General features: G+C 40.7%; 1 protein-coding gene across 2 annotated transcripts in view; it reads left to right on the top strand.

The window, feature by feature from the left end:
• Positions 1 to 25547, top strand: part of LOC136857167 (lysophospholipase-like protein 1) — a 65787-nt gene that overhangs the window by 25822 nt on the left and 14418 nt on the right. For both annotated transcript variants that reach the window (XM_067135600.2, XM_067135599.2), the window contains one exon: positions 18642 to 18757. In XM_067135600.2, coding sequence (XP_066991701.1) covers positions 18642 to 18757 — 116 coding nt within the window. The remainder of the gene's footprint in view (positions 1 to 18641; positions 18758 to 25547) is intronic.

Below are 25547 nucleotides of genomic sequence, written 5' to 3'. Positions count from 1 at the left end.
GTCTGTGAATTCTCTCTCTTTCTACTTGGGCATTGAAATCTCCAAGTAATATCACAACATTTGATTTTGGTATTTTAGATAATTCATCATCCAGGAGTGTCCAGAATTCCTCTACTTTATTTGGGTTCTTTTTGTTGTCTTCATTTATTGGTACATGACAGTTAATAAAAGTATATTTTTTATTTTTGCAGTACATTGTTAAAAGAGATATCCGTTCTGAGCGGGATTTGAATTCAGTTACATTGTCTAATAATCTTTTACGGACATAAAAGGCTGTTCCCAAGAGTAGCATTCCTTTCACAATTTTAATTGCAGGTTTACCTTTAAAGATTCGATAATCTTTTGTTTCTGTCACATTCTCATCCAAAAATCTTGTCTCTTGTACTGCTAAGATTTGAATTTCATTTCTATCTAGAAGTAGTTCTAATTCCTTCTGTTTACAAACCTTCAACAAAGAATTTACATTCAAAGTGCCTGCAAAAAACTTCTGTTTAAACTTAAGTCTGGACGGATTCCAAGGATGGTCCGACTCATCCTTATTGCAGAGGTTGGGACTTCCCAGAACCCTAGGTCCCGATGCATTGCATAACGCAATGCTGGATTTCTCCTCCTGGGGTAGTGCTTTCTTTCAGTGGCTTTTCCATTCTGCAATTGAAATTGTAAGTTTCAAGCATAGGAATAATATTCTAAAGTAAGATCAGATTGTTAGTCTGAAATGATTGTTTTTCGTGGTTGACTCCACTAGGTTCTTCCACCCTCTCAGATGTTGAGAAATGAGATTCTTCTTCTGCCTTTGAAACCGTTGACCATTTTTCTCTTGACTTCAGCTGATCTGCGGGTGCTTATTTGGCATTGCCTTATTCACACCTGCCCTGCATACCTACAGGAACTTCCCCTATCAGCCATTGGGACGCGCCGTGTCGGGGTTGAGGTCCCCCACCCCAGTGTCTTATGCAGGGTTACATTTAGCCCCTACTCAATTCAGAGCCAAACCCCCACACAAGCTAGCCAGGCACAGATGATGATGATGATGATGATGATGATGATGATGATGATTATTATTATTATTATTATTATTATTATTATTATTATTATTATTATTATTATTATTATTATTATTATTATTATTATTATTTTACAGCAGTCGTACTCATCATTCACTGGTTAATTGGCTTCCTCGGGAGATCAGTGGTGGTGTCCGACCCATGATCATGGGTTCGATTGCAACCAACAAAAGAAAACACTAAACCTGAAAGATGGCATTTGATTTTAGCAGATCTATATATATATATAAAATAACTTGTCCTGACTGACTGACTGACTGACTGACTGACTGACTGACTGATTCATCATCGCCGAGCCAAAACTACTGGACATAAAGAAATGAAATGAAATTTTGAGGATATGTTCATATTAAGATGTAGGTGCTCGCTAAGAGAGGATTTTTGGATATTCCGTCGCTAAGGGGGTGAAAACGGGGGTGAAATTTTAAAATGAGTGTATCTATATCTCAAATAATTAAAAGTTTACAGATGTAAAAATTGGTATTTAGAACCCTCTTTAAAGATAAGGAAATACATATTTTTTTGTTTTCAGAAAATCCCAATAGGAGGGGTGAAAAAGGGGTTGAATACCTTTAATCAGGATACCGGTACTTATATCTCAGAAACTGAAGATATTACAGACCTGAAATTTGGTACTTTTGATCTCTTTTAAAAATAAAGAAACACATTTTTTTTGTTTTTGGAAAATCCAATTAATGGCAGGGTGAAAAGGGGGGGGAAATTTTTAAAATGAGTGCATCTATATCTCAAAACTTTTAAAGTTTACAGATGTAAAAATTGGTATTTAGAATCTTCATTAAAAATAAAGAAACACGTATTTTTTTGTTTCCGGAAAATTCCAATAGGAGGGGTGAAAAGGTTGAAAAATGGGTTGAATGCCTTTAATCAGGATACTTATATCTCAGAAACTGAAGATATTACAGACCTGAAAATTGGTGTTTGGGATCTCCTTTAAAAATAAAGAAACACGTATTTTTTTGTTTTTGGAAAATCCAATTAATGGGGTGAATTTTTAAAATGAGTGTATCTATATCTCAAAACGTTTAAAGTTAATAGATGTAAAAATTTGTATTTAGAATCTCCTTTAAAAATAAAGAAATACGTATTTTTTTCTTTTCGGAAAATCCCAATAGGAAGGGTGGAAAAGGGTGAAAAAGGGGTTGAATGCCTTTAATGAGGCTACTTATATTTCAGAACCTGAAGATATTACAGACCTGAAAATTGGTATTTGGGATCTACTTTAAAAATAAAGAAATAGGTATTATTTTGTTTTTGGAAAATCCAAATAATGGGGGGTAGGGGGTGGAAAGGGGGGTGAATTTTTAAAATGAGTGAGTCTACATCTTAAAACTTCAAAAGTTTACAGATGTAAAAATTGGTATTTAGAATCTCCTTTAAAAATAAAGGAACACATTTTTTTTTTCTTTTCTGTAAATCCCAATAGGAGGGGTGTAAAAGGGTGAATAATGGGTTGAATACCTTTAATGAGGATACATATATCTCAGAAACTGAAGATATTACAGAACTGAAAATTTGTATATGGGATCTATTTAAAAATATAGAAACACGTATTTTTTGTTTTTGGAAAATCCAATTAATGGCGGTTAAACAGGAGTGACAAATTGGGGTGAATTTTTTGAAAGACTACATCTACAGAATATCTGAGAAACGTAAAATGTTACAGACGTAAAAAGTGGGTATTTGGAATCTCCTGTAAATGTAAAGAAACATAGGTGATTTGTTTTTGGAAACTCTACTTAAGGGGAACTAAAAAGGGGTGAAATTTCAAAATGAGAATTTCTACAGTATATCTCAAAAAAACTTAACAAGTTACAGAAGTTAAAAATGGTATTTTTTTATCTCTATTAAAAATAAAGAAATGTGTATTTTTAGTTTTCGGAAATACCAGTTAGGTGGAGTGGGGGGGGGGGTATAAGTGACTGAAAATGTTGAATTCTTTTAATTACGCTACTGATATCTCAAAAATGAAGATGTTACAGACGTGGAATTTGATATTTGGAATCTGCTTTAAAAGTAAAGAAAGACGTATTCTCGGAAAATTCAATGAAGCGGGGGGGGGGGGGGTGAAAGAATTGAAAAATTAATTGACTTAATTGTGTGAGAATACTTACATCTAATAAAAACTAAAGTTGTTACAGACGTGAAAATTGGTATTTGGATCTCCTTTAAAAGCAAAGAAAAACACATTTTTGGGGGGAAACCATCTTGGGGGGCGGGAGTGAAAAGGAGTTGAATTCCTTTCATGAGGACACATAAATCAAAAACTGAAGAAGTTAGAGTCATGATAATTGGTATTTAGAAGATCCTTTACTATTAAAGAAACAAGTATTTTTTGCTGGAAAATTCACTTAGGGGGGGAGGAGTGTGAAAGGAAGTGAAAAACGTGAATTATTTGTAAGGGGATACTTATATCTCAAAACTGAAGGTAATAGATGTGAACATTGGTGTTTGGAATCTCCATTAAACATAAAGAAACATGCCTTCTTTTAATTTTTTTTTTGGGGGGGGGGTAAATAAACTTAACAGCGGTGGGGTTAAAAGGAGGTGAGACCAATTGATTTTACTGTTCATAATGTACTTATAAGGAGCCTCCGTTGCTCAGGCGGCAGCACGCCGGCCTCTCACAGCTGGGTTCCATAGTTCAAATCCCGGTCACTCCATGTGACATTCATGCTGGACAAAACAGAGGCGGAACAGGTTTTTCTCCGGATACTTCTGTTTTCCCTGTCATCATTCATTCCAGCAACACTGTCGAGTATTTCATTTCATTTGTCATTCATCGATCATTGCCCCAGAGGAGTGCTTCGGCAGGCGGCACAATTCCTATTGTTGCCGCTAGATGGGGCTTTATTCATTCCATTCCTGACCCTGTCAAAGGACTGGAAACAGGCTGTAGATTTTTGATGTACTTATTCTGATCATAAACTGATCATTTTTAATCTTTTCTGGGTTCGTTTTCAACAGCCATCTTTTCCATCGGAGAACGTTCTTAGATTACAGTAGATTCTCCTGGCATGTAAATAAAAATTTAAACACATTTGAAATAAATGATAGGAATGAGATTGACCGTCAAATTGTTCACCTCTATAATAAGGTCAATAATGCACGGAAGTATGTCATTCGTATCGCCAGAAATCCTGCACACTTGCCTATGCGCGACAATGGTGCTGGTCACATTGTCAACAATGACAATGGCAGCAGATGTAATTTACCGCCAAGTAGCAGTCTTGCATCTTGCTGTGGGGTCCAGAACATATAATAATAATAATAATAATAATAATAATAATAATAATAATAATAATAATAATAATAATAATAATAATGTACTGGACAATCGTCAAATTGTGTGGACCACGCTGGAAATGGGTCCTGGCCTGGTAATGACTACGAGTATAGTCCGGCCGCGGGTTCAGTACCGCCAAGGTACCCAAGATGACACCACGCCGGCTCTCCTTCAGGATTTGATCCGTACTCAAAATGCTTATAGGAAAAGATGGCAAAGATTTAGGGACCCAACTGACCGCGTGGAATTCCTTAACTTAGCCCGGGAAGAACAAAATCGATTGCTGGAAAGAAAGATTGAAAAATGTGAGGAACTTTGCCGTAATCTCTCAGAAAACGAGTCAAATCGCGAATTTCGGAGGATTATATATAAAACGTTAAGCATTCAATTATAAATTTCAGTATAATACCATAGCGAAGCACGGGTATCTTGCTAGTCTACCAATAAAAATAAAACTATATTGCTCCTCTAATAGTAGCCCTGCAGTCTTCCTACAAGGATGTAGAATTAAATGGGAGTGAGGAATTCCCACACTCTGTTATCTATATCATTAAGTCAGAAGTATTAAGTGAAAAGTACATACGATGAGTAACGCATGGTTGATAGTTAACAGTGGCGATCGATGGACCGAAGCATAGCACACCTATCCTCCTCTGGTTCCCGCTCCAGCAGCAAGCCGTGTGTGGCGAGTCGAGGGGAGAGGGGCGAGAGCCTGGGCTGCAGTATCAGTCTCTGATGCCTTGCTCTCAGAAATACGTGCGACGGTTTTTTTCACTGCTTTCAAGTTTGGTAAATGGAACAATGTTTCAGATACTTACATTACAATGTGATTTAGACTTCCATCATTCTCAATTGAGATTTTGGCTTCACTGATAGCCTTGGTAGCCCTCAGTATATGCCACTGGTTAGCATATTCTCTGTCTATTTTCATTCAGGTTTTGGAGAAGATAAAGCAAGTGTCAGGATTTCCTTAATTTTCAAATTCTTTCAAGAGTCTTGATGTGGGGGGTTTGTGTTGGATGAGGAAAAAGATAAATAACATAACAGGGAAAGATAAAAAGAATGAAAAACATAATACTGGTGGTAGGTGACAAGATAAAAAATGACTGCATTTGAAAGTGTGGAGTTTGTCATTCTCCTTCTTGTTTTCATGTTTACTTCTCCTTTCTGTTCCTGCTGCCACGGCCAATTGGATCCCTCGCTGCGCTCCTTATACCGGCCTAGACAATCGCTTGTGAAGCCCAGCATAAAGCTGTAATTGGAAAGTTTCACCGTAATGCCGCTGGAGCGCTGGCCTACTACCCACTGACAGGAAGCTGTATATCGCAAATTGCCGCATTTCCAATTTTATTTATATGGTTTTTCTGTCGTAAATGTTGGCAGTGTGTTTGCAATGAGGTGCTTGTTGGCTTGATATTGAGATCTGTTAGTTATGCGCTAGCGAGTTTATTTTCTTTTTGTGTAGTGTGATGATTATATTTTTTAAATTGTGTTTACAAATCTTGGAATTTGTGACATTCTTGTGCACCTTTTCGTACTTTGAGCAGAAATTTTATGGAAACAAGAACAAAGTGATTTCTCGCTGTAACTTCGTCCTGAACAAGGATTTTAATTTATGCGCTAATTCGTTTTTTAATGGTGTGGCGATTTGCTTGTCTTTAACTGTGTTAGGAAATATTCAAATACATATTGCTGTGTGCCTTTTTTGTATTCCAAACAGGAAAAAAGAGCAAAGGGACACTATCATTTCACGAATTCTCTGTAGACCAGGACAAAACTACGGAGTGGCTAAAAGCAGGTAGCACTCTCATCTTAGTTTTCCGTTTCTATTTCGGGTATTTACCTTCGTTCTTTCTTTCTTTCTTGCTCTGTTTACCCCTCCAGGGTTGGCTTTTCTCTTGGACTCAGTGAGGGATTCCACCTCTACCACCTCAAGGGTAGTGTCCTGGAGCGTGAAACTGCGGGTCGGGGATACAACTGGGAAGGATGACCAGTACGTCGCCCAGGCGGCTGCAATTTCTATACTGAACAGGGGCCTTGTGTTGGGGATGGGAAGATTGGAAGGCATATACAAGGAAGAGGGAAGGAAGCAGCTGTGGCCTTAAGTTAGTTACCATCCCAGCATTTGGTTGGAGAAGAAGTGGGAAGCTATGGAAAACCACTTTGAGGATATCTGAGAGGGAATTGATACCCCTCTCTACACAGTTGACCTCCCAAGACTGAGTGCACCCCGTTCCAGCCGTCGTACCACTTTTGAAATATCGTTGCAGGGCCACGAATCAAACCCGGGCCTCCGGGAGTGGCAGCTAATCACGCTAATCAGGTATTTTTATCCATTAATTTTCTTTCATAGAGTAATCCTTTGGGTGGTGTCGTATTTGCCATATGACAGCAACACAACACTTTTTTTTATCCAAGATAATCTGAACTTTAACATTTAAACATTGACAAGTAAGAATCGCTACTGGATTCGAACCCACTATCTCCCGGATGCAAGTTCACAGCTCACAGCTGTACGCCGCGCATCCAACTTGTTCCACCCTACTGCATTTCAAGTAAAAATTGTCTGAATTTAGCACGGCCAGCTTGCCCGGTATTTAATATTCTAGTGAAAGGTGTCACAAGTGAACTATGTAGTGCAAGTGGAAAGTGTTTTTTTTTTAAAGACGTTATTTGTGAAGTGCAATATGATGTTTTATTTATTATGACCTAACCTGTACTGTGTAAGATTGGTGACATGCATTTGTAAATAGTAGAATTCTGTTCTATATTTCCTGGAAGGATCCAGAAAGTCACATGAATTAGGGAACAAGGTTTTGTTGTTTTGTGAGTAATGTATTCTAGAAAATATTTCTGACTCTTCTGGAAATACGACATTCGCGGTCAGGCGTATACTAGAATGTTAGTCAAAGTTCGCGATCGAAAGAAAGGTTGTGATTGGTGAGTCTAGGTGGCGATAGGGAACTCGTATACGCTGATTGGCTGATCCAAGGCCGGAAATTCCTATATATAGAGAGCGAGGCAGTGTTCGAATTAAAGGATGAGCTGACTGTCGTAGTGAAAGGACATACATGCCTCTCGCTGCGCTCTCTCTCTCCTTACCAGGCGCTCTGTACTTTTCAAGTATCAGCCAGGCACTTGTACTTATTAGTACATTTTCGAAGGAGCATTGTCTGAGCTGTAGCACTTTTCAGTGCTCGCTCTTTCTTCTGTTTCAGGATATCTTACAGGAGGACCAGGATGGAGAAGCCGACACTACCAGTGAGACTGGTCGACTACGACTACAAAGGAGCCATCGAGAAGCTGCTGGACGCGCTCGACGCGATGGATGTCCCCAGCTATGAACGCCCAGGACTGGTGGTGTTCAACCGGCAGGCGGAAGGCCACTACCAGGGGACGCTCCACGTATTCGACAACCTGAATGCGACTGCGGAGTTCATCGGAGAGCCACTCCTGCCGATCATCGGCATTATGGCTGTTACCTGGGCGATCATCATTCGCCCTAATGACGCAGCCAGCTTCAGGGTCTACGAGGAGCGTGCGTCCCAGCAGTTCCAGGTTGCCCGGCTACCAGGACTCAGGGAGCACCTGGACGTCTCAGGCTACCAGGAGGCAGCCTCGCAGACGGAGCCATTGACCGAGGACGACGGCGGCACTTCCGAGCACCGTGACGGCGCGACTTCAGTTGGAAAGCTGTACTTTACGAAGTACACGCAGACCAACAAGGCCGCCAACCAGGACCGTCGCCCACCTACCAAGGCGAAGTGGTCGCAGACGCAGGCCTACCAGGAGGGGCCTGTAACCCGGGCGCAAACCAGGAGAGCGCCCGTGATGGTGGATGGCAGCACGGCAGTGGATAAGGATGCCCCTTGGCATGCTGAGTCTCCGTCCAGGCCCTGCCAGCCAACATGTCGTTCGAGATGCAGACCTCGATATGCACCCCACAGGACAGGGAACGCAGCCGAGCGTTAGCACTGACCGACGCCGCCGCCGCCAGCCAGGGAGAAGAAGCAGATGGCAACGCAGCGGAACCACCAGCCAACCCGGGGTCACCAGGACGGGAGGAGAGCCATCAGGATGAGGCCTCTTCCCCAGCCGAGAAGCACCCCTAGGGAAGAAGAAGAAGAAGAGGAAGAAGAAGAAGAAGAAGAAGACGCCGCACCAGGAAGCAGAAGGCAACGCCGGCCCACCAGGAGAGGGCCGTCCAGCCGCAACCCAAGACTGCCCCCAGGACAGCAGTCAACCGAGGAGCCAATCAGGAGAGGACCTCAGCGGGAAGCGGCAGTCAGGTGAGAGTAAAACGTCCCCCTCAGCAGCTCTTGCAGTGTTTCCGCTGTCTGAGGTGGGGCCACTGACAGGTCATCTGTGGGCTCGAGGTGAGGTGCAACCGCTGTGGTGGTGACCACCACTACACGGCCTGCGCAGCACTTCGGGAGGCGCCGGTGTGCGCCAACTGCACGGGGGGCCTCCCATCGCAGTTGCCCTGTCTACCGGGCCATGGCGCAGGCAGAGAGGAAGGAGGCCCGGCGCCATGACCCACCCCCTTCCAGGAGGCCCCCGCCTCGGTGGGCTTGGCCTCATTCTCCGGGATCGGAGACTGGGTACGAGGTATCCCAAGGAGGTGGAGTCGTGCGACGGGCCCTAGTGGTACTCGATTCATGGCTCCGCAGCCGGCAAGGACCGCGCTAGTCACAGCAGTGCCCAGATGGACTGATCCCCAGGCGATGGAATGGCAAGGAATTGGTTTATGTTTTGTGCATGTTACCTGTTCCTAACTAACACAAACTCTGGTCTTTCTCCAGCCCACATCCTTGCATGTGCTATCAAAAGATGTCAGGTTTTACATGTAGGCTCTTTCTTCTTTCTGCCTGTGTGGTTTTTCTCTGACCCTTCAATACCATACTTCAATACCATATACCTAACACAATCTCGCCTGGTAGCGTGTCTGACATGGAAACAGGCAGATACTCCTTGTATCACTTCCCACTCCTCCCTGCTATCTCTTTCTTCTTAGAAATAATAGCATGTTGGAGGCCATGTAGATTGAGTCGTTGGTCACGCGGGGGGAGCGGGCTTCGGGGGCCCCCCCGATAAAAAAAAAAAATAAATAAAAATGTTCGAATTAATTCTGTATCCTGAATTCTGTTGGTCTTGATCTATCTGTCTGCGAGCAGCCTATCTGGTTCACGTCCCCCGGTTTCTGGGATGGCACTCTCCTCGGGTAAGCACTCTTGAATTCTGTTCCTGCCAAAATTTCCGTAATGTTCCGATTTGCTTTTCATACGGGAGTCTGCCCTAACCTCGCCTAGATTCACCAAATTAGTTACTTCTGACGTCTTAGTTTTTCAGCTGGACTTACCTGTTTGTTTCCGAGGCATCCCCACTTCTTGTTTCAGTAAATATGTAGATTGTAGTTTAACATTATTTCCCTTGGGGTTTGCCTCTGGTAGTTCTGTATCACTTGAGGTACCCTAGATTTTGGATAACCTATTTTACATCACTGTAAATTGCATTGTAGTACTGCATTGGTAACTAGATGTATAGTTGATTTAAAATTTGAATTTACACTGCTACGAAATAAGCCATGTATATCACTGAACTTATAGCTCATAACTTGAAATTGTATTTTGAATGTATTTATAAAATTATTTTGTAAATAATATTTTTTCAAATCTAAGGATCGCGGCGATTTATTTCGGAATCCGCTATCTAAGCCATGTCCATGCCTTTGGTAGGTTCCCAGCCCTTTTCATCTTCCCGGTTTGTTGTTCACTAGTTGGCCCTACTGATATTTACGTACATGTTTTGTTGGAGATCCGCGTAATGCCAGCTACTGTTTTTCCGAGTGTGTAGTGATTTCTTACATTGTGTAGTTTACTCTTACCTTCCCCTTTTAACTGTGTTTGTGCCTTGTTTTGGTGTTACCACTGTAGGAGAGGTAACAAAAGGTACGAATGAAATCTAATCTGAAACTATACATATTGAAATTAAAATTTAAACATGTTTGAGTCAAAATATTTATGTTATGCATACAACGAATATGGAAAAAGTAATACTTTTATGTTTTGTTGAAGAATTTTAAAACTCTAATTGAACACTGACTCTTAATCTCAATATTAACATCAGAATACAAAAGTATTGTGGTAAGTTCTGCTATGTATCTAAATGCCATGATAATAAAAACGATTGCTATTATTCCTCACAATTAAGGAATGTCAGTTGGACTACTCCATCCTCCGCAGTTTCATTTCACGACGTTATTTTGGCACATATCAATGAAAGTAGCCTTTAGGATTAATCATGTTAACAACATTAGTCAATATAACATACTATTTTATTCCCTAAATTAAGATACATTGGCAATCAGAGACAATATCAGAACGTCAGCTGGACTAAGTCATCTCCCCGCAGTTTCATTTCATATCATTTTGGCAAATATCAACGAAAGTAACCTTTAGGATTAATCATTTTAACAATATTAACCTATGTAACATTCTCCATAACTCTAAATTACGATAAATCGGCAATCAAAGTCAATATCTTTTCCATAAAGAAGTATGTATTTCTACCGCAAATAGGTCGGCCGCCAGCGCCACGTGTCGAGCTGTGTAACTACTCCGATTACAGTGTGTGGACCCGATTGTCAAGGCCGGTAAGGAGCTAGCTAGAGCGACGCATCAAGTCGGCCGTGCTGCTGCCCACATTAACCTATCTTTGTGTTTAACCTTGTGAGCAAAATCCTATCCTCCTCCCTAAACCCATTAGCAGACGTGACGTTTCTTGGACAACACAGATGGTGCCACGCCTAGATTTCTCCGTGTGTGCGTTTACCTTGCATACTATATTCTGTACCATCGAGTAGACATTTCAAATGTGAGCTTAAGTGATAAGTGCGAAGTTTGTGTTACATTGCTGTGAGAATATGCTGTATTTTTATAGTTAACTATTAAATTACCTATACAGTAAAACCTTGTTTATCCGGCCCTCGTTTATTCTGATCTCTGGATTATCCGAATCAGATTTGTAGATATTTAAAAAATATTTAATGTTCACATTAGATAATAAATTTAACTATGAAAGCAAGAACATAACTATAAGTATGCCAAATATTCACTTTTTAGTTGAATTCAATGTACGGTTCCTGCGCAAATTGTACAATTAATTATGGTGTTGTAATACGTAGGCCTACAGTAAAAGGCTACCTGTTGAGTATAAGAAAGATTTAGTAGTGTGTCACACGGTGCTGACGCAGTATGACTCCAGTTATAAATAGCACCGGGGGAGAGCGTTGACCTTGATCCCTGCGCGTCACTACACCTCCCTCTATCTCCTCAGTTTTCCTACAATTTTCAAACGGCATGGGTCATTAAGTTTATCGTGTTGTTTTTGTTTCTTATCAAAGTGTTTGGGAGTGTAATTCAGTGTACTGAACAAGTTTAACCCTTTGAGAGTCAGGTTTCTTAGCCCACTGCACACCCCAAAATTTAGGTTTTTGCACATGCTTGTAAAACATCCAAACGTCCATACCACTGAGCTTGTCCACGGCGTCGAAAAATCTCCGCAAATGATCGCGCACATCCCCATCTTCACTCATTCTTTGAAGCACAATCTGCTTTAATAATGTTGCTTTCTGCACTGGCCCCTCCAATTGGTAAATCGACTCTAATTTTAGCCACAGTTCGCGCGATGTGACACAATCTTTTACCTTTTCAATTCCGAGGGTTGAATCGCCAAGATAATATCTGACATTGCTTCACTGTCACGTTCTTTCTATTCTGTAATAGCGGCCACGTTATCGCCGACCGGTTCAGGCTTAACCTTTATCCCAGCTACGTACGCCCACGTACAATTTTTTACTAACACAGCCTTCATGTGAATTTTCCACATATCAAAGTTGTCCTTTGACAACGTCTTGATGTGCATCATACTTGAAGTGTTCATCTTCACACAGTATTTCTTCGCAGAAGACACTTGGCTAAATGTTCAATTCAACCTCGCCAACTGTGCGCGACACGATATTTACACGCGTCTATTTTTCAATGTATTTTACCACTACACATTTAATGACTTTCCAAGCGCACATCCTGGGCCCATAACCTGTTGAAAAGGTATGATGTTTTGGAAAGTAATAAGTCAGCACGGTTTATATTATAATGACACTGTTTATTACATACATAAATCACAGATGGATGCAGTGGAAACAATAGACATGGAGATTACAATCGTGACGTGTCAGAATGAAAAAAGAAACCGTAGTGTGTAGGTGGCGCTACTTGATGGTAGCTCAGCCACAGTCATATGAATATATATAAATATTCTCAACAAATAATAATAATAATAATAATAATAATAATAATAATAATAATAATAATAATAATAATAATAATAATAATAATAATAATAATAATAATAATAATATCGAGCTCGATAGCTGCAGTCGCTTAAGTGCGGCCAGTATACAGTATTCGGGAGATAGTAGGTTCGAACCTCACTGTCAGCAGCCCTGAAAATGGTTTTCCGTGGTTTCCCATTTTCACACCAGGCAAATGCTGGGGCTGTACCTTAATTAAGGCCACGGCCGCTTCATTCCCACTCCTAGCCCTTTTCTGTCCCATCGTCGCCACAAGACCTATCTGTGTCGGTGCAATGTAAAGCAAAAAAAAAAAAAAAAAAAAACTGGGGTGGGGGCCCTCAACCCCGACACGGCGCGTCCCATATGGCTGATAGGGGAAGCTCCTGTTGTAATGCAGGACAGGTGTGAATAAGGCTTAGCCAAATAAGCACCCGCGAATCAACTGAGGTAAACAGAGAAATGGTCAACGGCCTCGATGGCAGAAGAGGACACATCCCAATGGCAGAGAGGGCGGAAGAACCGAATCAAATCCACTTCGCTTCTGACTTGTAGCAAGCGGCAAGTGGTCAGCGTCTGATCACCAGAAGTGCGGCTGTAAATATGCTCCAGGAACTAACAATCCCTGGTTCTACACCACTAGCGAAAGCTAGAAGATTGCTTACAAGCAGACATGACTCGTACAAGTAAAGACAAAATTACCCCAGGTGGACAATCCACCCACTCTTGGCAACCAAGCATTCGGATTCTGGGGAGCTTGGGCGAATACGAGAGAGCAAGTCGGAGTGCTCTGATAAACTTCCACGAAAGACTCACACTTTCATTGGCACATTCAACATTCAGACACTGATTCAAACAGGAAAACTGCACAATCTCACAATAGAACTTACAAAGCAGAAAATCCAAATTCTGGCCCTACAAGAAACACGCTTCACCGATTCAGAAACGATGGATTACAATAATTATAGGATCTTCAAAAGTGGAACAAACAAGAAAATTGGTAAAGGAGCAGCATTAGCCGGCCATACACGGAAAGGAATTCTGACAGGCGAGGTCTTTTGTGACGCATACCGACAGGCTAGGGCTGCTCGTTAGTGAGCAAGGTCAGTTTGAGGCGTTATCCGCTACAGACCAGATCTGTTGTCAGCACCTCAATGGAAAGACCTCGCCTCACAGATCAAGCCTCCTGTAAGGAAAGCATGGAGTGGACAAAGGCACTGCTAGGGAAATTTATTGAAATGTACAAAGAGCGGCTGTGTCTCTGACAATTAAAACATGAGGTGTCGCAATCAAGCGTTCTTCAGTATCCTCCTTTCCTCCTTCAGCTTAGAAGCTACAATATCCACAGTAAATACGCTTTCAACTAGACTGTTCTCCAGTAAGAGCTACGCCAAAAAAGTCATTTTTTACTAGTGGCTTACGTCGCACCGACACAGATAGGTCTTATAATGACGATGGGTTAGGGAAGGGCTAGGAGTTGGAAGGAAGCGGCCGTGGCCTTAATTAAGGCACAGCCCATAGCATTTGCCTGGTGTGAAAATAGGAAACCACGGAAAACCATTTTCAGGGCTGCCGACAGTGGGATTCGAACCCACTATCTCCCGCATGCAAGCTCACAGCTGCGCGCCCCTAACCGCACGGCCAACTCGCCCGGTAAACAAGTCCATTATGTATGTGTTGTGTATGTTTGGTATTCAGTTCGAAGGCTGGTCTGATCTTCCACAGTTATGCCAACAGCTGTCATAGATAGCCTAGGCATCACTGGAAGAAGCGTACTAGGGAAATGAGTGAGATAGCTTCCCGTTGCTTTCCTCGCCGAACCAGAAGTTGCTCGCATATCAGTCAGCCAAACCCACTGAAATGCACGCACCAGCTGACCCTATGCGTGATATTTTCATACCATTCATAACAGGGACTGGCTGCATAAGGAATGGTATTACTAGCATCGCTCGTACCTCAGTCACTTTCATATTGTCAAAGCCAAGGATAAGACTGAGAAGGATCAAACATTTAACGTAATAATGAGAAAAATCCATTCATGCTTACTTTTTTTTTTTTTGCTAGTTGCTTTACGTCGCACCGACACAGGTTTTATGGCGACGATAGGATAGGAAAGGCGTATGAGTTCGAAGGAAGTGGCCGTGGCCTTAATTAAGGTACAGCCCCAGTATTTGCCTGGTGAGAAAATGGGAAACCACGGAAAACCATCTTCAAGGCTGCCGACAGTGGGATTCGAACCCACTATCTCCCGGATGCAAGCTCACAGCCGCGTGCCACTTACCGCACGGCCAACTCGCCTGGTACATGCTTACCTAACATCATATCATAATCGCTGTGGTCCATTCGCAAGTAATTCTTGTAATCGTCCGGTTCATTTTCTCTCAGGTGTTGTATCAGACTCATGTGACTAAAGCTGTCTCGCTGTCCTATCCATGATTTCATCCACTTCGATCGATTTTTTTGTTTGCATGATTTAACATATAGCAAAATGCACATTCCAACAGCCGCAACAGCATTTTTTTTCCCCTCTGGACACCGTCTGCTTCAATGTCCATCGCACAGTTCTAAGTACGGCAGACCCGACCGGCAAGGATTTCAAACTAGTTTGAAAGGCCAGCGGATGAGGCTTGGCCTGCTGGGAACAAAGGGATCATTCCATTAACGAGAGGGTCTGGAATGTTGACAGATTATGTTGCACAACACGACAGGCTTGGTGTCACAGTTGATGGCGAGCAGCGGACCGGGTCTCTGAAGGTCACGCCTGGCAGGCGGTCTGTCGGATCTGGCCCCAAAGGCGAGGCCTGCCAAAGAATCTGTCCGTGTATGGCCAGCTATTGTTAGGAATGGCCTTCTGTGTAGACAAAAAAGTTTTGGATTCAGTAATAGAGGTGAAACCCATCAACAATAGGCTTATGACCTTAAGAATCAGGCATACAAACAAAAAATACACCTTTATTAATGTGCATGTACCAACAAATAGAGACAATAAAAAGGAGCCTGAAAAAAACAGAAAGATTCTGGGAAGAACTTGAAACAGAAATGGCCAAAATCCCTAAAAATGATGTGAAAATTCTACTCGGTGATTTCAATGCACAGCTTGGCAGGGAATACAAATACAGGAGGACAGTGGGAGACTATCCAGCCCACAGATTCACCAATAAAAATGGCACACGCCTCATTGAGTTATGCCAACAAAATAACCTCAAAATTATGTCAACATCACTCCGGAAGAATCCCAAAAAGCAAAAAACTTGGCGATCACCCATCCATCATTTAGGAGAATTTCAGATTGATCATGTGGCAATATCATATGATTACCAAAAGGAAATTCATGATGTGCAAGTGCGCAGAGGTGCTAACATCGATTCGGATCATTATTTAAGCAGAATCAAAATTAAATTCACACCCAAAGGGAAATTCAACAGGAAAACATCGGTGATTCCAAAATTTGATCTACACAAAATCAAGGACTCCAACATTTCAGAAAAATGGGAAAAACGACCTGCAGAGAGCTGGGAGAATTTCTAGACTGAAATCATCGAAACGGCGAAGGACCTAATCCCCCTTCGCAAGAAACCAAAACATCCTTGGTGGAATCAAGAATTTGAGACCGCACTAGAAGAAAGGTAAAAGGCATTTCAAAACTACAATTGTAACAAATCAGAAGAAACACAGAAGAAATTCTTCGAAGTTCACAAGCTTGTAACCAAGATTTTAAGACAAAATAAACGGAAATACGTCAATGACCAACTGAAGTCAATTGAAGACAACTTCAAAAATTATAACACACACGATTTCTACAAGACCTTTGCGAACCAAATTAAAGGATATTCCCCACAGAACCTTTGCTTTTGGAAGCAAGATGGTAAACTAGCCTTGACAAATAAGGAAAACTGCCAAGAATTAGCTACATATTTTTCACAGCTTTTAAATTGTCCAGAACCCAAAAAGAGATTCCCGAAAGTACAGCCAGAAATCATACCGGAAAATTCGTCACCACCAACTCAGGAAGAAATTTATTCACATATCAAGAAACTTAAAGACAACAAAGCATCAGGGGAAGACGGAATTGTAGCTGAACTTCTGAAAAATTTAGGCCCAAATTCGCTCAGAGAAATTACACAAATAATCCAAAACATTTGGCAAACCGAAAAGCTCCCGGATGACTGGAAGATTGCTCTAATCCATCCACTACATAAAAAAGGCAGCAAGTTAGACGTAAACAATTACAGAGGAATCTCACTTGTATCAGTCACATAAAAAATACTATCAGCCTGTCTCTTGCATAGAACACAACAACAATTAGAACCCAAATTATCAGAATTTCAAGCAGGATTCAGACCAAACAGGTCATGCCCAGAACAAATTTTCAACCTCAAAACCATACTTAAACTATGAGCCCTCAGACAAAAGCCTACAGTATGCACATTTGTAGATTTCAAAAAGGTATATTCCAAATTCTAGAGGAGAGAGGACTAGATCCCAAAACCCTAGAACTCATAAAACAAACACTAACGGGCACAAAATCTAAAGTGAAATTTATGGGAGTAATTTCAGAACCCTTCGACATTCAAACAGGTGTGAGACAAGGTGATGGACTCTCTCCTATTCTGTTCAACATCGTTCTAGACAAGGTTATGGAAGAATGGGAGAAGGAACTCAAGAAACGTGAATCTTGGAAACTGATCCGATTGGGCTTTCCCAAAAACAACCTCTACGTACCATACCTTGCATTTGCAGACGATCTGGCGATTTTAACAGAGGATGAGGAGACTGCCATCAAGCAGCTTGAGATACTTAAGGAATCTGCAGAAAAAGTAGGACTACAGATTTCATTTGAGAAAACTAAATTCTTCTGTTCAAAGACAGATATCACGAGCCTGAGAACAAAATACGGTAAAATCGACCGGGTCTCATACTTTAAATACCTCGGAGAATTCATCGAACCGACAGGCCTTGAGAAGATCTCACAGCAAAACCGTCTCCAAAAAGTCAAGAAGGCATTAGGGTTAGTTCAAGACATCTACAACAAAAAATGCATGTCAAGACAGACAAAAATTTGGCATTACAACACAGTCATAAAACCAACAGTCCTTTATGCAAGTGAAACATTGTCACTTAACATTAAACAAGAATTAGAAGAAATAAAAAAGCAAGAGAGGAAGATCATCAGGAAAATCCTAGGAGCAAGATATACCCAAGATGGTTACAGGCTACAATCAATCAAATCAACAGAAAAAGTTTCAAACATTGAAATTGACATTAAGAAAAGACGAATGAAATTCTTTGGACACCTCACAAGATTACCAGAAGATCGACTGTCAAAAAGAATATTAAATTATGTTAGCTCACTTAAGAATTCAACACCTTGGCTGGACGAACTTCGAAAGGACCTCAACTGCGCAAACATATGTGCAACAGACATTTTAGAAAGAGACACCTTCAGACACAAAGTCAACAAGTGGGAAGTTACATCAGAGCAACCAAAGCAAGGACGGTGCAGACCGAAATGGTCGGAAGAACATAAACAAGCCTTCTCAGAGAATGAAAGCCTATTGGAAGAACAAGAAGAACCCAAAGAAAGCTTGATTGAGTTGTTTGCTTAACGTCTTCCATTATTGGGAGAATACGCTAATAATAATAAATAATAATAATAATAATAATGATTATAATAATAATAATAATAATAATAATAATAATAATAATAATAATATCCTTGTCTCTCATCTCATTTGCTCCCTCTGCCCATACATACCTGTCATATTTATGTTGATGTGTTTGTATCCTCTTTTCTAGCTTACTGTCTTTTATAATCATTGATGTTTTTACCTAATGATTATGCATCTAAACCACATTTCTTGCTAAAAATCTGTGAAAGTCATTGAAACCTTAGATTTTAACTGCATTATGATTATATTTGCAGGTGGTTTTTCCAATGGAGGAACAATGGCTTTGCATTTAGCATATCGGTATTTACCTCAGTTGAGTGGGGTGTTTGCTCTGTCAACTTTTCTTAACCACAATTCTTCGGTGTATGAGGTAAGTGTATCGAAGAAAAAGGAATTTGTATTTGTAACCTCTTTATTCCATCTCTAGTATTTTGTTATTGTGAGAATTACTTTTCACTTCAATTCAACCATGACTGAAGGTTATATCACCCTGAACTTGGGGATGACTTGTTATGATGTGGTTATTTCTATGATTAGTTACCTTGCCTGGCAGTTAAATAGTGGTGGGTTAAAGATCTCCAAGTTAGGCAGAGGTCAGTTTTTAATTATACAGTGGACTGGGGCAGCTGTACCACGTCCTTTATCTTGCATATACCCTCCTTACAGACAACACATTGATGTAGATCACCAATACTGGAATAATATTTTTTTAATCTTGGAAAGATTGAATGTCATGTCGGAAATACAAAACTGGAAGAAGTGGATCTTTTCCAGTGCCAGTATTTAAGATACGTATCCTTCAAGGATAGTAGTATACTAAGTGAAATTGAATCAGGGTGCAGCAAAGCTAAGGTAGTGAGCTTGCAGATGCGGTCAACAGTATTCTGTAAGAAAGAAGACAGCTCTTCGAGTATCTTTACATTTGACTGTTTTCAGATGGACTTTGCTGTAGAGGAGAGAAAAATGGACTCAGGATATCTTATTTTTAAGTTAGGATTAACAGAAAGTAACTAGAATGATGTACTTGTACAAACAGTTGGGAACAAGGCAGGAGGGTTGTCCGAATGAGGAGGTATAGGTTGTTAGGAATAAACTTGATGGATGGAGCTGTACTCATAAACTGCCTGCAGCGGTGGACTCATGTGAGGTGGGTAGTGGAAGATAAGTTACCTGGGAGAATAAGAGACAGCCATGGCAGAGGATACCAGGGTGACAATGGGTAGACTCATCTTTTAATGACTGAGTGATTAATGATAAATAAGACTTTTTTCAGTCTGTCAAAGCATAAAACATAAACACACTATACCAAAGCTGTAAAAAAACACATAAATAATAGAATGATCTGTTTCATTCTAAAAGAACATCCTAAGATTCTTTCAGATCACTTATAAACATACGTACTGTATATACTGGGTGTAACAATAAGGTACGGCCATACTTTAGGAAACATTCCTCACAAGAAGAAGAAGAAGAAGAAGAAGAAGAAGAAGAAGAAGAAGAAGAAGAAGAAGAAGAAGAAGATGTGTTATTTGGACATGGGTATGGAAACACTATTTCCATGTTAGAACTTTTTTTTTTTTTCCTACAACTCTACCTGTCTAAGGAATTTGATAGGGTGGATTGTGGGAGACTACTGGCAAAAATTGTGCAATTTGATTAGACAAAAGAGTGACTGGATGAGTTGCTATATTTCTAGAAAATAGATCTCAGCGAGTTAGAGTAGGTGAAGCTTTATTTGACACTGTAATAATTAAGAGGGGAATTCTTCAAGGCAGTATTATTGGACCTTTATGTTTTCTTATATATATAAATGATTTGAGTAAATTAGAGATAAGGCTTTTTGCGAGTGATGTTGTTCTGTATAAAGTAATAAATAAGTTACAAGATTGTGAGCAACTGCAAAATGACCTCAATCATGTTGTGAGATCGACAGCAGGCAATGTTGTAATGATAAACGGGGTTAAAAGTCATGTTGTGAGTTTCACAAATAGGAAAAGTCCTCTCAGTTTTAATTACTGTGTTGATGGGGTGAAAGTTCCTTATGGGGATCATTGTAAGTACCTAGGTGTTAATACACTGAGTGGCACGAAAAATGCAACACTTCATTTTCTTTCAAAACTGAAATTTATTTTAAATTTATGACACTAATCCACTATTTTATGATAGAATATTGTGATACGGTCCCATCTAAGTGTCTAACAATGAAAAGAAAATACGACTATATATAAATTGAACAAATTAAGCCAGAGATGCACATTTCAAGGAAATATTGAGTAAGCTCATAAATGTAATGCATTTCTGTTTTGATGTTATACACTTCACAGACCCTGGAGACAATCTCAGGGACCTCTGTTTGCATCTTCAAAAGCGTGTATTGCCACCTCTTGCACCAATGGCGGCATTCAACCTTTCATGCGGTAAATTGTCCGGTTGAGGAATCATCTCCCATCCTTCCAGGAGGGCATTCCATATGTCCTGTAGGGTTTCGGGATAGTGCTGACATGCTCTTCTCTCCAACTGGTCCCAGATGTGCTCAGTAGGATTCAGATCAGGGCTTCGAGCAGGCCAAGCCATAGCACGAATCCCTGTTTCATCCAAGAATCTTGCACAATTCTCGCAACATGTGGGCGTGCATTGTTGTACATTAGTGTAAAATCATCACCAGTAAACGGAGTGAAAGGCACAACCTGCTCCAGAAGGATTTCCTCCACATACTGATGTGCAGTAAGGCTCCCATTCCCCACGAAGACCAAATCCGTCCTTGCAGCTGTATTGATTCTTGACCACACCATCACAGAACCACTCTGAAAAGGCGTCCTGAATGAGAATGTCCCGGATGCAAGCTCACAGCCGCAAGCCCCTAATCGCATGGCCAATTCACCCGGTGATTTGATTTTCAAAAGCAAACCATCTAATATAAATTCTTTAGAATTTCACATACCTTTAGGGCTGGTATTACATTTCTTGAGCATTTTATCCACAATTTTTTTTGTTTCTTGCTAAGGAACTTAGGACTTCCTTCACCTTTACTTGACACATTGACCTTATTTTCAGTCTGCTTAAATATACCTCTGCATACAGCTACTTTCATTTTTGTTCTAATTAATTTATTTTGTGTGTTTGATATTAATTTATGTTCTCTAAGGTTTCTTTATAAAAGTTTTGTTCATTTCTTTGGTACAAAAAATTGATCTCTAAATTGAAAAATATGTGTCCAAACCTAGCCCTTTCCCATTGTTCCATTGCCAAAAACCTTTGATGTGTTAGTGCGATTGCAAGTTATAAATCTTATTCCGTATTGACGGGTGTCTTATTTGTGAAGTGTTAGTGCGACGTTAAACCACTAGCAAAAAAGTAAGTAAATAGCCTAAGTGTCTGATCCTACATGATTCTTCCCTACTCAAAAGGACTCTCCTGTGACAACAAATGAAAACGACTGCATCCTATGGGTCAAGAACGATCGTTGTGTTGCAGTGGCAACTCTCTACATCATAGCCACTTGTTCATCCCATTGCTCTAATGGGAAGTGAGTCGAAGTGCTCTCATTTGCTATTTCTTTTTTATTCTCCAATGTTGCATTCACACATCAAAGGCTTTCAGTGACAGAAGTATGGGAAAGGGCTAGGATTTGGAATGTAGTGGCCCTTGGTCTTAATTAAGGTACAGCCCCAGCATTTGCCTGGTATGAAATTATGAAACAATCTTCAGGGCTGGCAACGGTGGGATTCGAACCCACCATCTCCCAAATACAAGCTCACAGCTACGCGACCCTAACCGAACGGCCAGTTCGCTTTGTCTTGTTATTCCTATTCTCTGTGATATAACTATTAAAAATTCATTTCTTCTTAGATTTCTTTTTTGTTGCAAGTGTGCTTCAGATCAATCAGTGGGATCATCGTTATCGTCACTACTTTCATTGTCACATGCCGGTCCAAATCCTCATTTTCACCCTCCCCTTCCCAGAGTAGATCGCTTCAGTTTCATCCAGAGCAGAAAAAATTTCTGTTTTTGTAAAACATTTTTGGACGATATCGGGTGTGTTTAGTCCCCATGAACTTACAGTCCACTCCACTCAAGATTACACAAATGGACACCTGCTTGATTTTGCTGCCTTTTATCATCTCATGCTTGTATTTCACCCATTCAACTTGTGTAGAACCACCTAACATGATCTTTGAATGGCTTATTGAAGGAGATGTCCAGCGCCTCTAAAGAAACTGGCATCATTTTGTAATTTACAGTGTTGCCGTGGTCTCTTGCCTCTCTAACCCAGTCCAGAACTTTTCTATCCACATTTTCATATTTTCCTTTCTTTGGACTGTGGAAAGACATAGACATTTTCTTTGCTCCTGATAATTTGTCTTTCTAGTTATGCCAATAACAAATCATACATGGCTGCACTTCGTATTTATAACTTGCCACTCTCACTCCATTTTCTGCAGCATATTCTAACACATTCAAATTGAAGAATGCCATATAACTTATTTTCTTGCTCATTTTCACTTCTACCCATGTGCTTGGCACTTCCTAATTACACACTACACAAAGCCACATGGGATGTGGAGCCCGGAAGCTTGAAGGCCATTGGTAGGGGGAGAGAGCAGCTAAGGCCAAGGCCAACGTACGAGTTGTGCAGAAGTGTGGGTTTTACTGTTAACTGCAACATTGCACTTGCTGACTGGTCACATGAAGGATATCTTGCAGTTATTTTTTTTCTGATTATTTTTTCCTCCAAAAATGGTTGAAAATGAACCCTTTTTGGGCATACAGGTCCATTAAATTTCTGCAGCCAGGATGTTTTTGTTTTGGGGTAAACATGCAAGTTCATAAAATGTTATGGTTTTACATATTGTTATTTCTATCTAATGCAAAATTGATATGCACTAAAAGTACTTATTTCTGTTTCTGAAAACACAGATATTTTCCAAAATGAGTACCTTTTGAGTTGATATACAGTGTATAAGGTTTACATATACCATTTGCACCGAACTACTCATTGTCAAAATATGGTGAAAAAATAATCAATAATCAAGTGGTAGGTTCATCTTTACAGGTTTGGAATTATTGTAGAACATGTATTCTTTACGTTACCTGACATCAGACAACTCCCTTCCACCCGGCAATATACAGTAAATTTCCCACACTTTCATCACTACTGTCTGGCTCCATGGCATGCTGGCCTTTGGTTCAAGGGATCCTGGCTTTGGTTCCTGGCTGGGTCAAGGATTTTAACTTTAATTAATTCCTCTGGCTTGGGGGCTGGGTGTTTGTGCCATCTTCAGCATTTCAGGTATGGCCCTATCCTCTTAGATGCACAGATTACCTATACTGCGTCACCTCGAAAGATCTACACCAGGGCTCTCTGGAGACCAGATGCCATTTCTACCACTACTGACAGTTTCATCACTCAGTTCTTCTATTGTATACCGAGCTCGGTAGCTGCAGAACCCCACTGTTGGCAGCCCTGAACATGGTTTTCTGTGGTTTCCCATTTTCACACCAGGCATATGCTGGGGCTGTACCTCAGTTAAGGCCATGGCCGCTTCCTTCCCAATCCTAGCCCTTTCTTATCCCATCGTCGCTATAATATCTATCTGTGTCGTTGCAACGTAAAACAACTTGTAAAAAAAAAAGTGTTCTTTTGTACCTTGTATTTCATTCTCAAAATTACTATCATTTTTGCTGGTTTCTTTTCCTAATACTTAATTTATCTGTTCCTCCACTGTAATATTATACCGCTTTCTGTTCACCCTGGAAGAGTCAGCTGCAACCTGGTCTTACGCTATGTGATAATGTGAACTTGCTTGCTCTTGTAGTTTATTCTCATTGCAGATTTCATAGTAGTTGCAAATATTGTGTGGAGATGGCTGCAGAAGCTACTCCATGGCTCCTTCAACACATCCATTGCGGCCTCTGTGATATAAAATCGACAAGCGACTGCACAGAATGAAAAAAAATGAGATGTCGATCACCAAATGGTGCTTTTCAGGGCCACATAAGCATCCAGTCACATTAAAAACATTTGTGTGAGACAACATTCCCACAAAGTAAGGTGAAAAAATATAATTTTAAAACAGCACCCCTGGGGATTCGAACCAGCCCGTACATTATCTGGCTGACTCAGTTGGCTAAACAGTATAGGTACTATCCCTTGCACTGTTCGTTCATTTATTTATTTACTAGCGAATGTACCCGTGCTTCGCTACGGTATTCTACATTGTATTCGAATATCGAAGTAAATAGTGTGCATGCAGTAAATAAGATTGTTTTAAAATTGCATGTCTCTTAGCGTTATCTGAGAAAGAGCATGGGGAGGTCCCCGTACGTTGTTTCCAATGTAAAGTGTTTGTTATGGATTTGTGATATAACGGCAGGCTCACTGCCTACTGCCATTCACAATCGAGTTGGGAAGTTTACGTTATAATTGCAGGCCCCATTGCCTACTATGCGGACAGAATCGATTTGGGGAGTTTTCGTTAAAATGGCAGCCCCCCTTTCCTACTTCCAGACAGATTAGAGTTTTTATTATAATGGCATGCAATTACCCTACTACCACTCGAAATTAAGTTGTGCAGTTATCATTATAATGTCAGGCCCATTTTCCTACTTTCAGCCAGCTTACTGCCAGTCACACCAAGTTGGTGAGTTTCCATCAAAATAGCAGGCCACTATGCCTAATGCCAGTCACATTTTAGATGAGGACATTTCTTTATAATGGCGGGCACCCTTGCCTACTGCCAAACACAATCGGGTAGGGGAGTTTTAAACAAAACTGCATGCTCACTTGCCTTCTGCAAGTCAAATCGAGAAGGGAACTATTCATTACAATTGTAGACCTTCCTTACTAATGACAGTTACACAGGAGTTGGAGAAGGAACCCTTTCATACTGCCAGTCAAAGTCGGTGTGGGGAGTACTGATTACAATAGCAGACCCACCCTTTCTCGATCGCTACAAATCGACATCAGTGAATATATATAGATCGACATACGAAACTATATGCGTGTTTACAATACTGAAGACCTTCATTTACAGATTAACTGCTACTAAACGTACGTCATATCGACAAAGGATTATACCATAAGACACGCCGGATTTAGTGGCCTAAATGGCTGGTCCTATGATATGTAATCTATTCTTGGGTCAGATTGAGTTAGAAAC

Source organism: Anabrus simplex, chromosome 1, assembly GCF_040414725.1.
Source record: "Anabrus simplex isolate iqAnaSimp1 chromosome 1, ASM4041472v1, whole genome shotgun sequence".
Lineage (NCBI taxonomy): Eukaryota > Metazoa > Arthropoda > Insecta > Orthoptera > Tettigoniidae > Anabrus > Anabrus simplex.
This window is presented reverse-complemented; position numbering and strand designations above follow the sequence as displayed.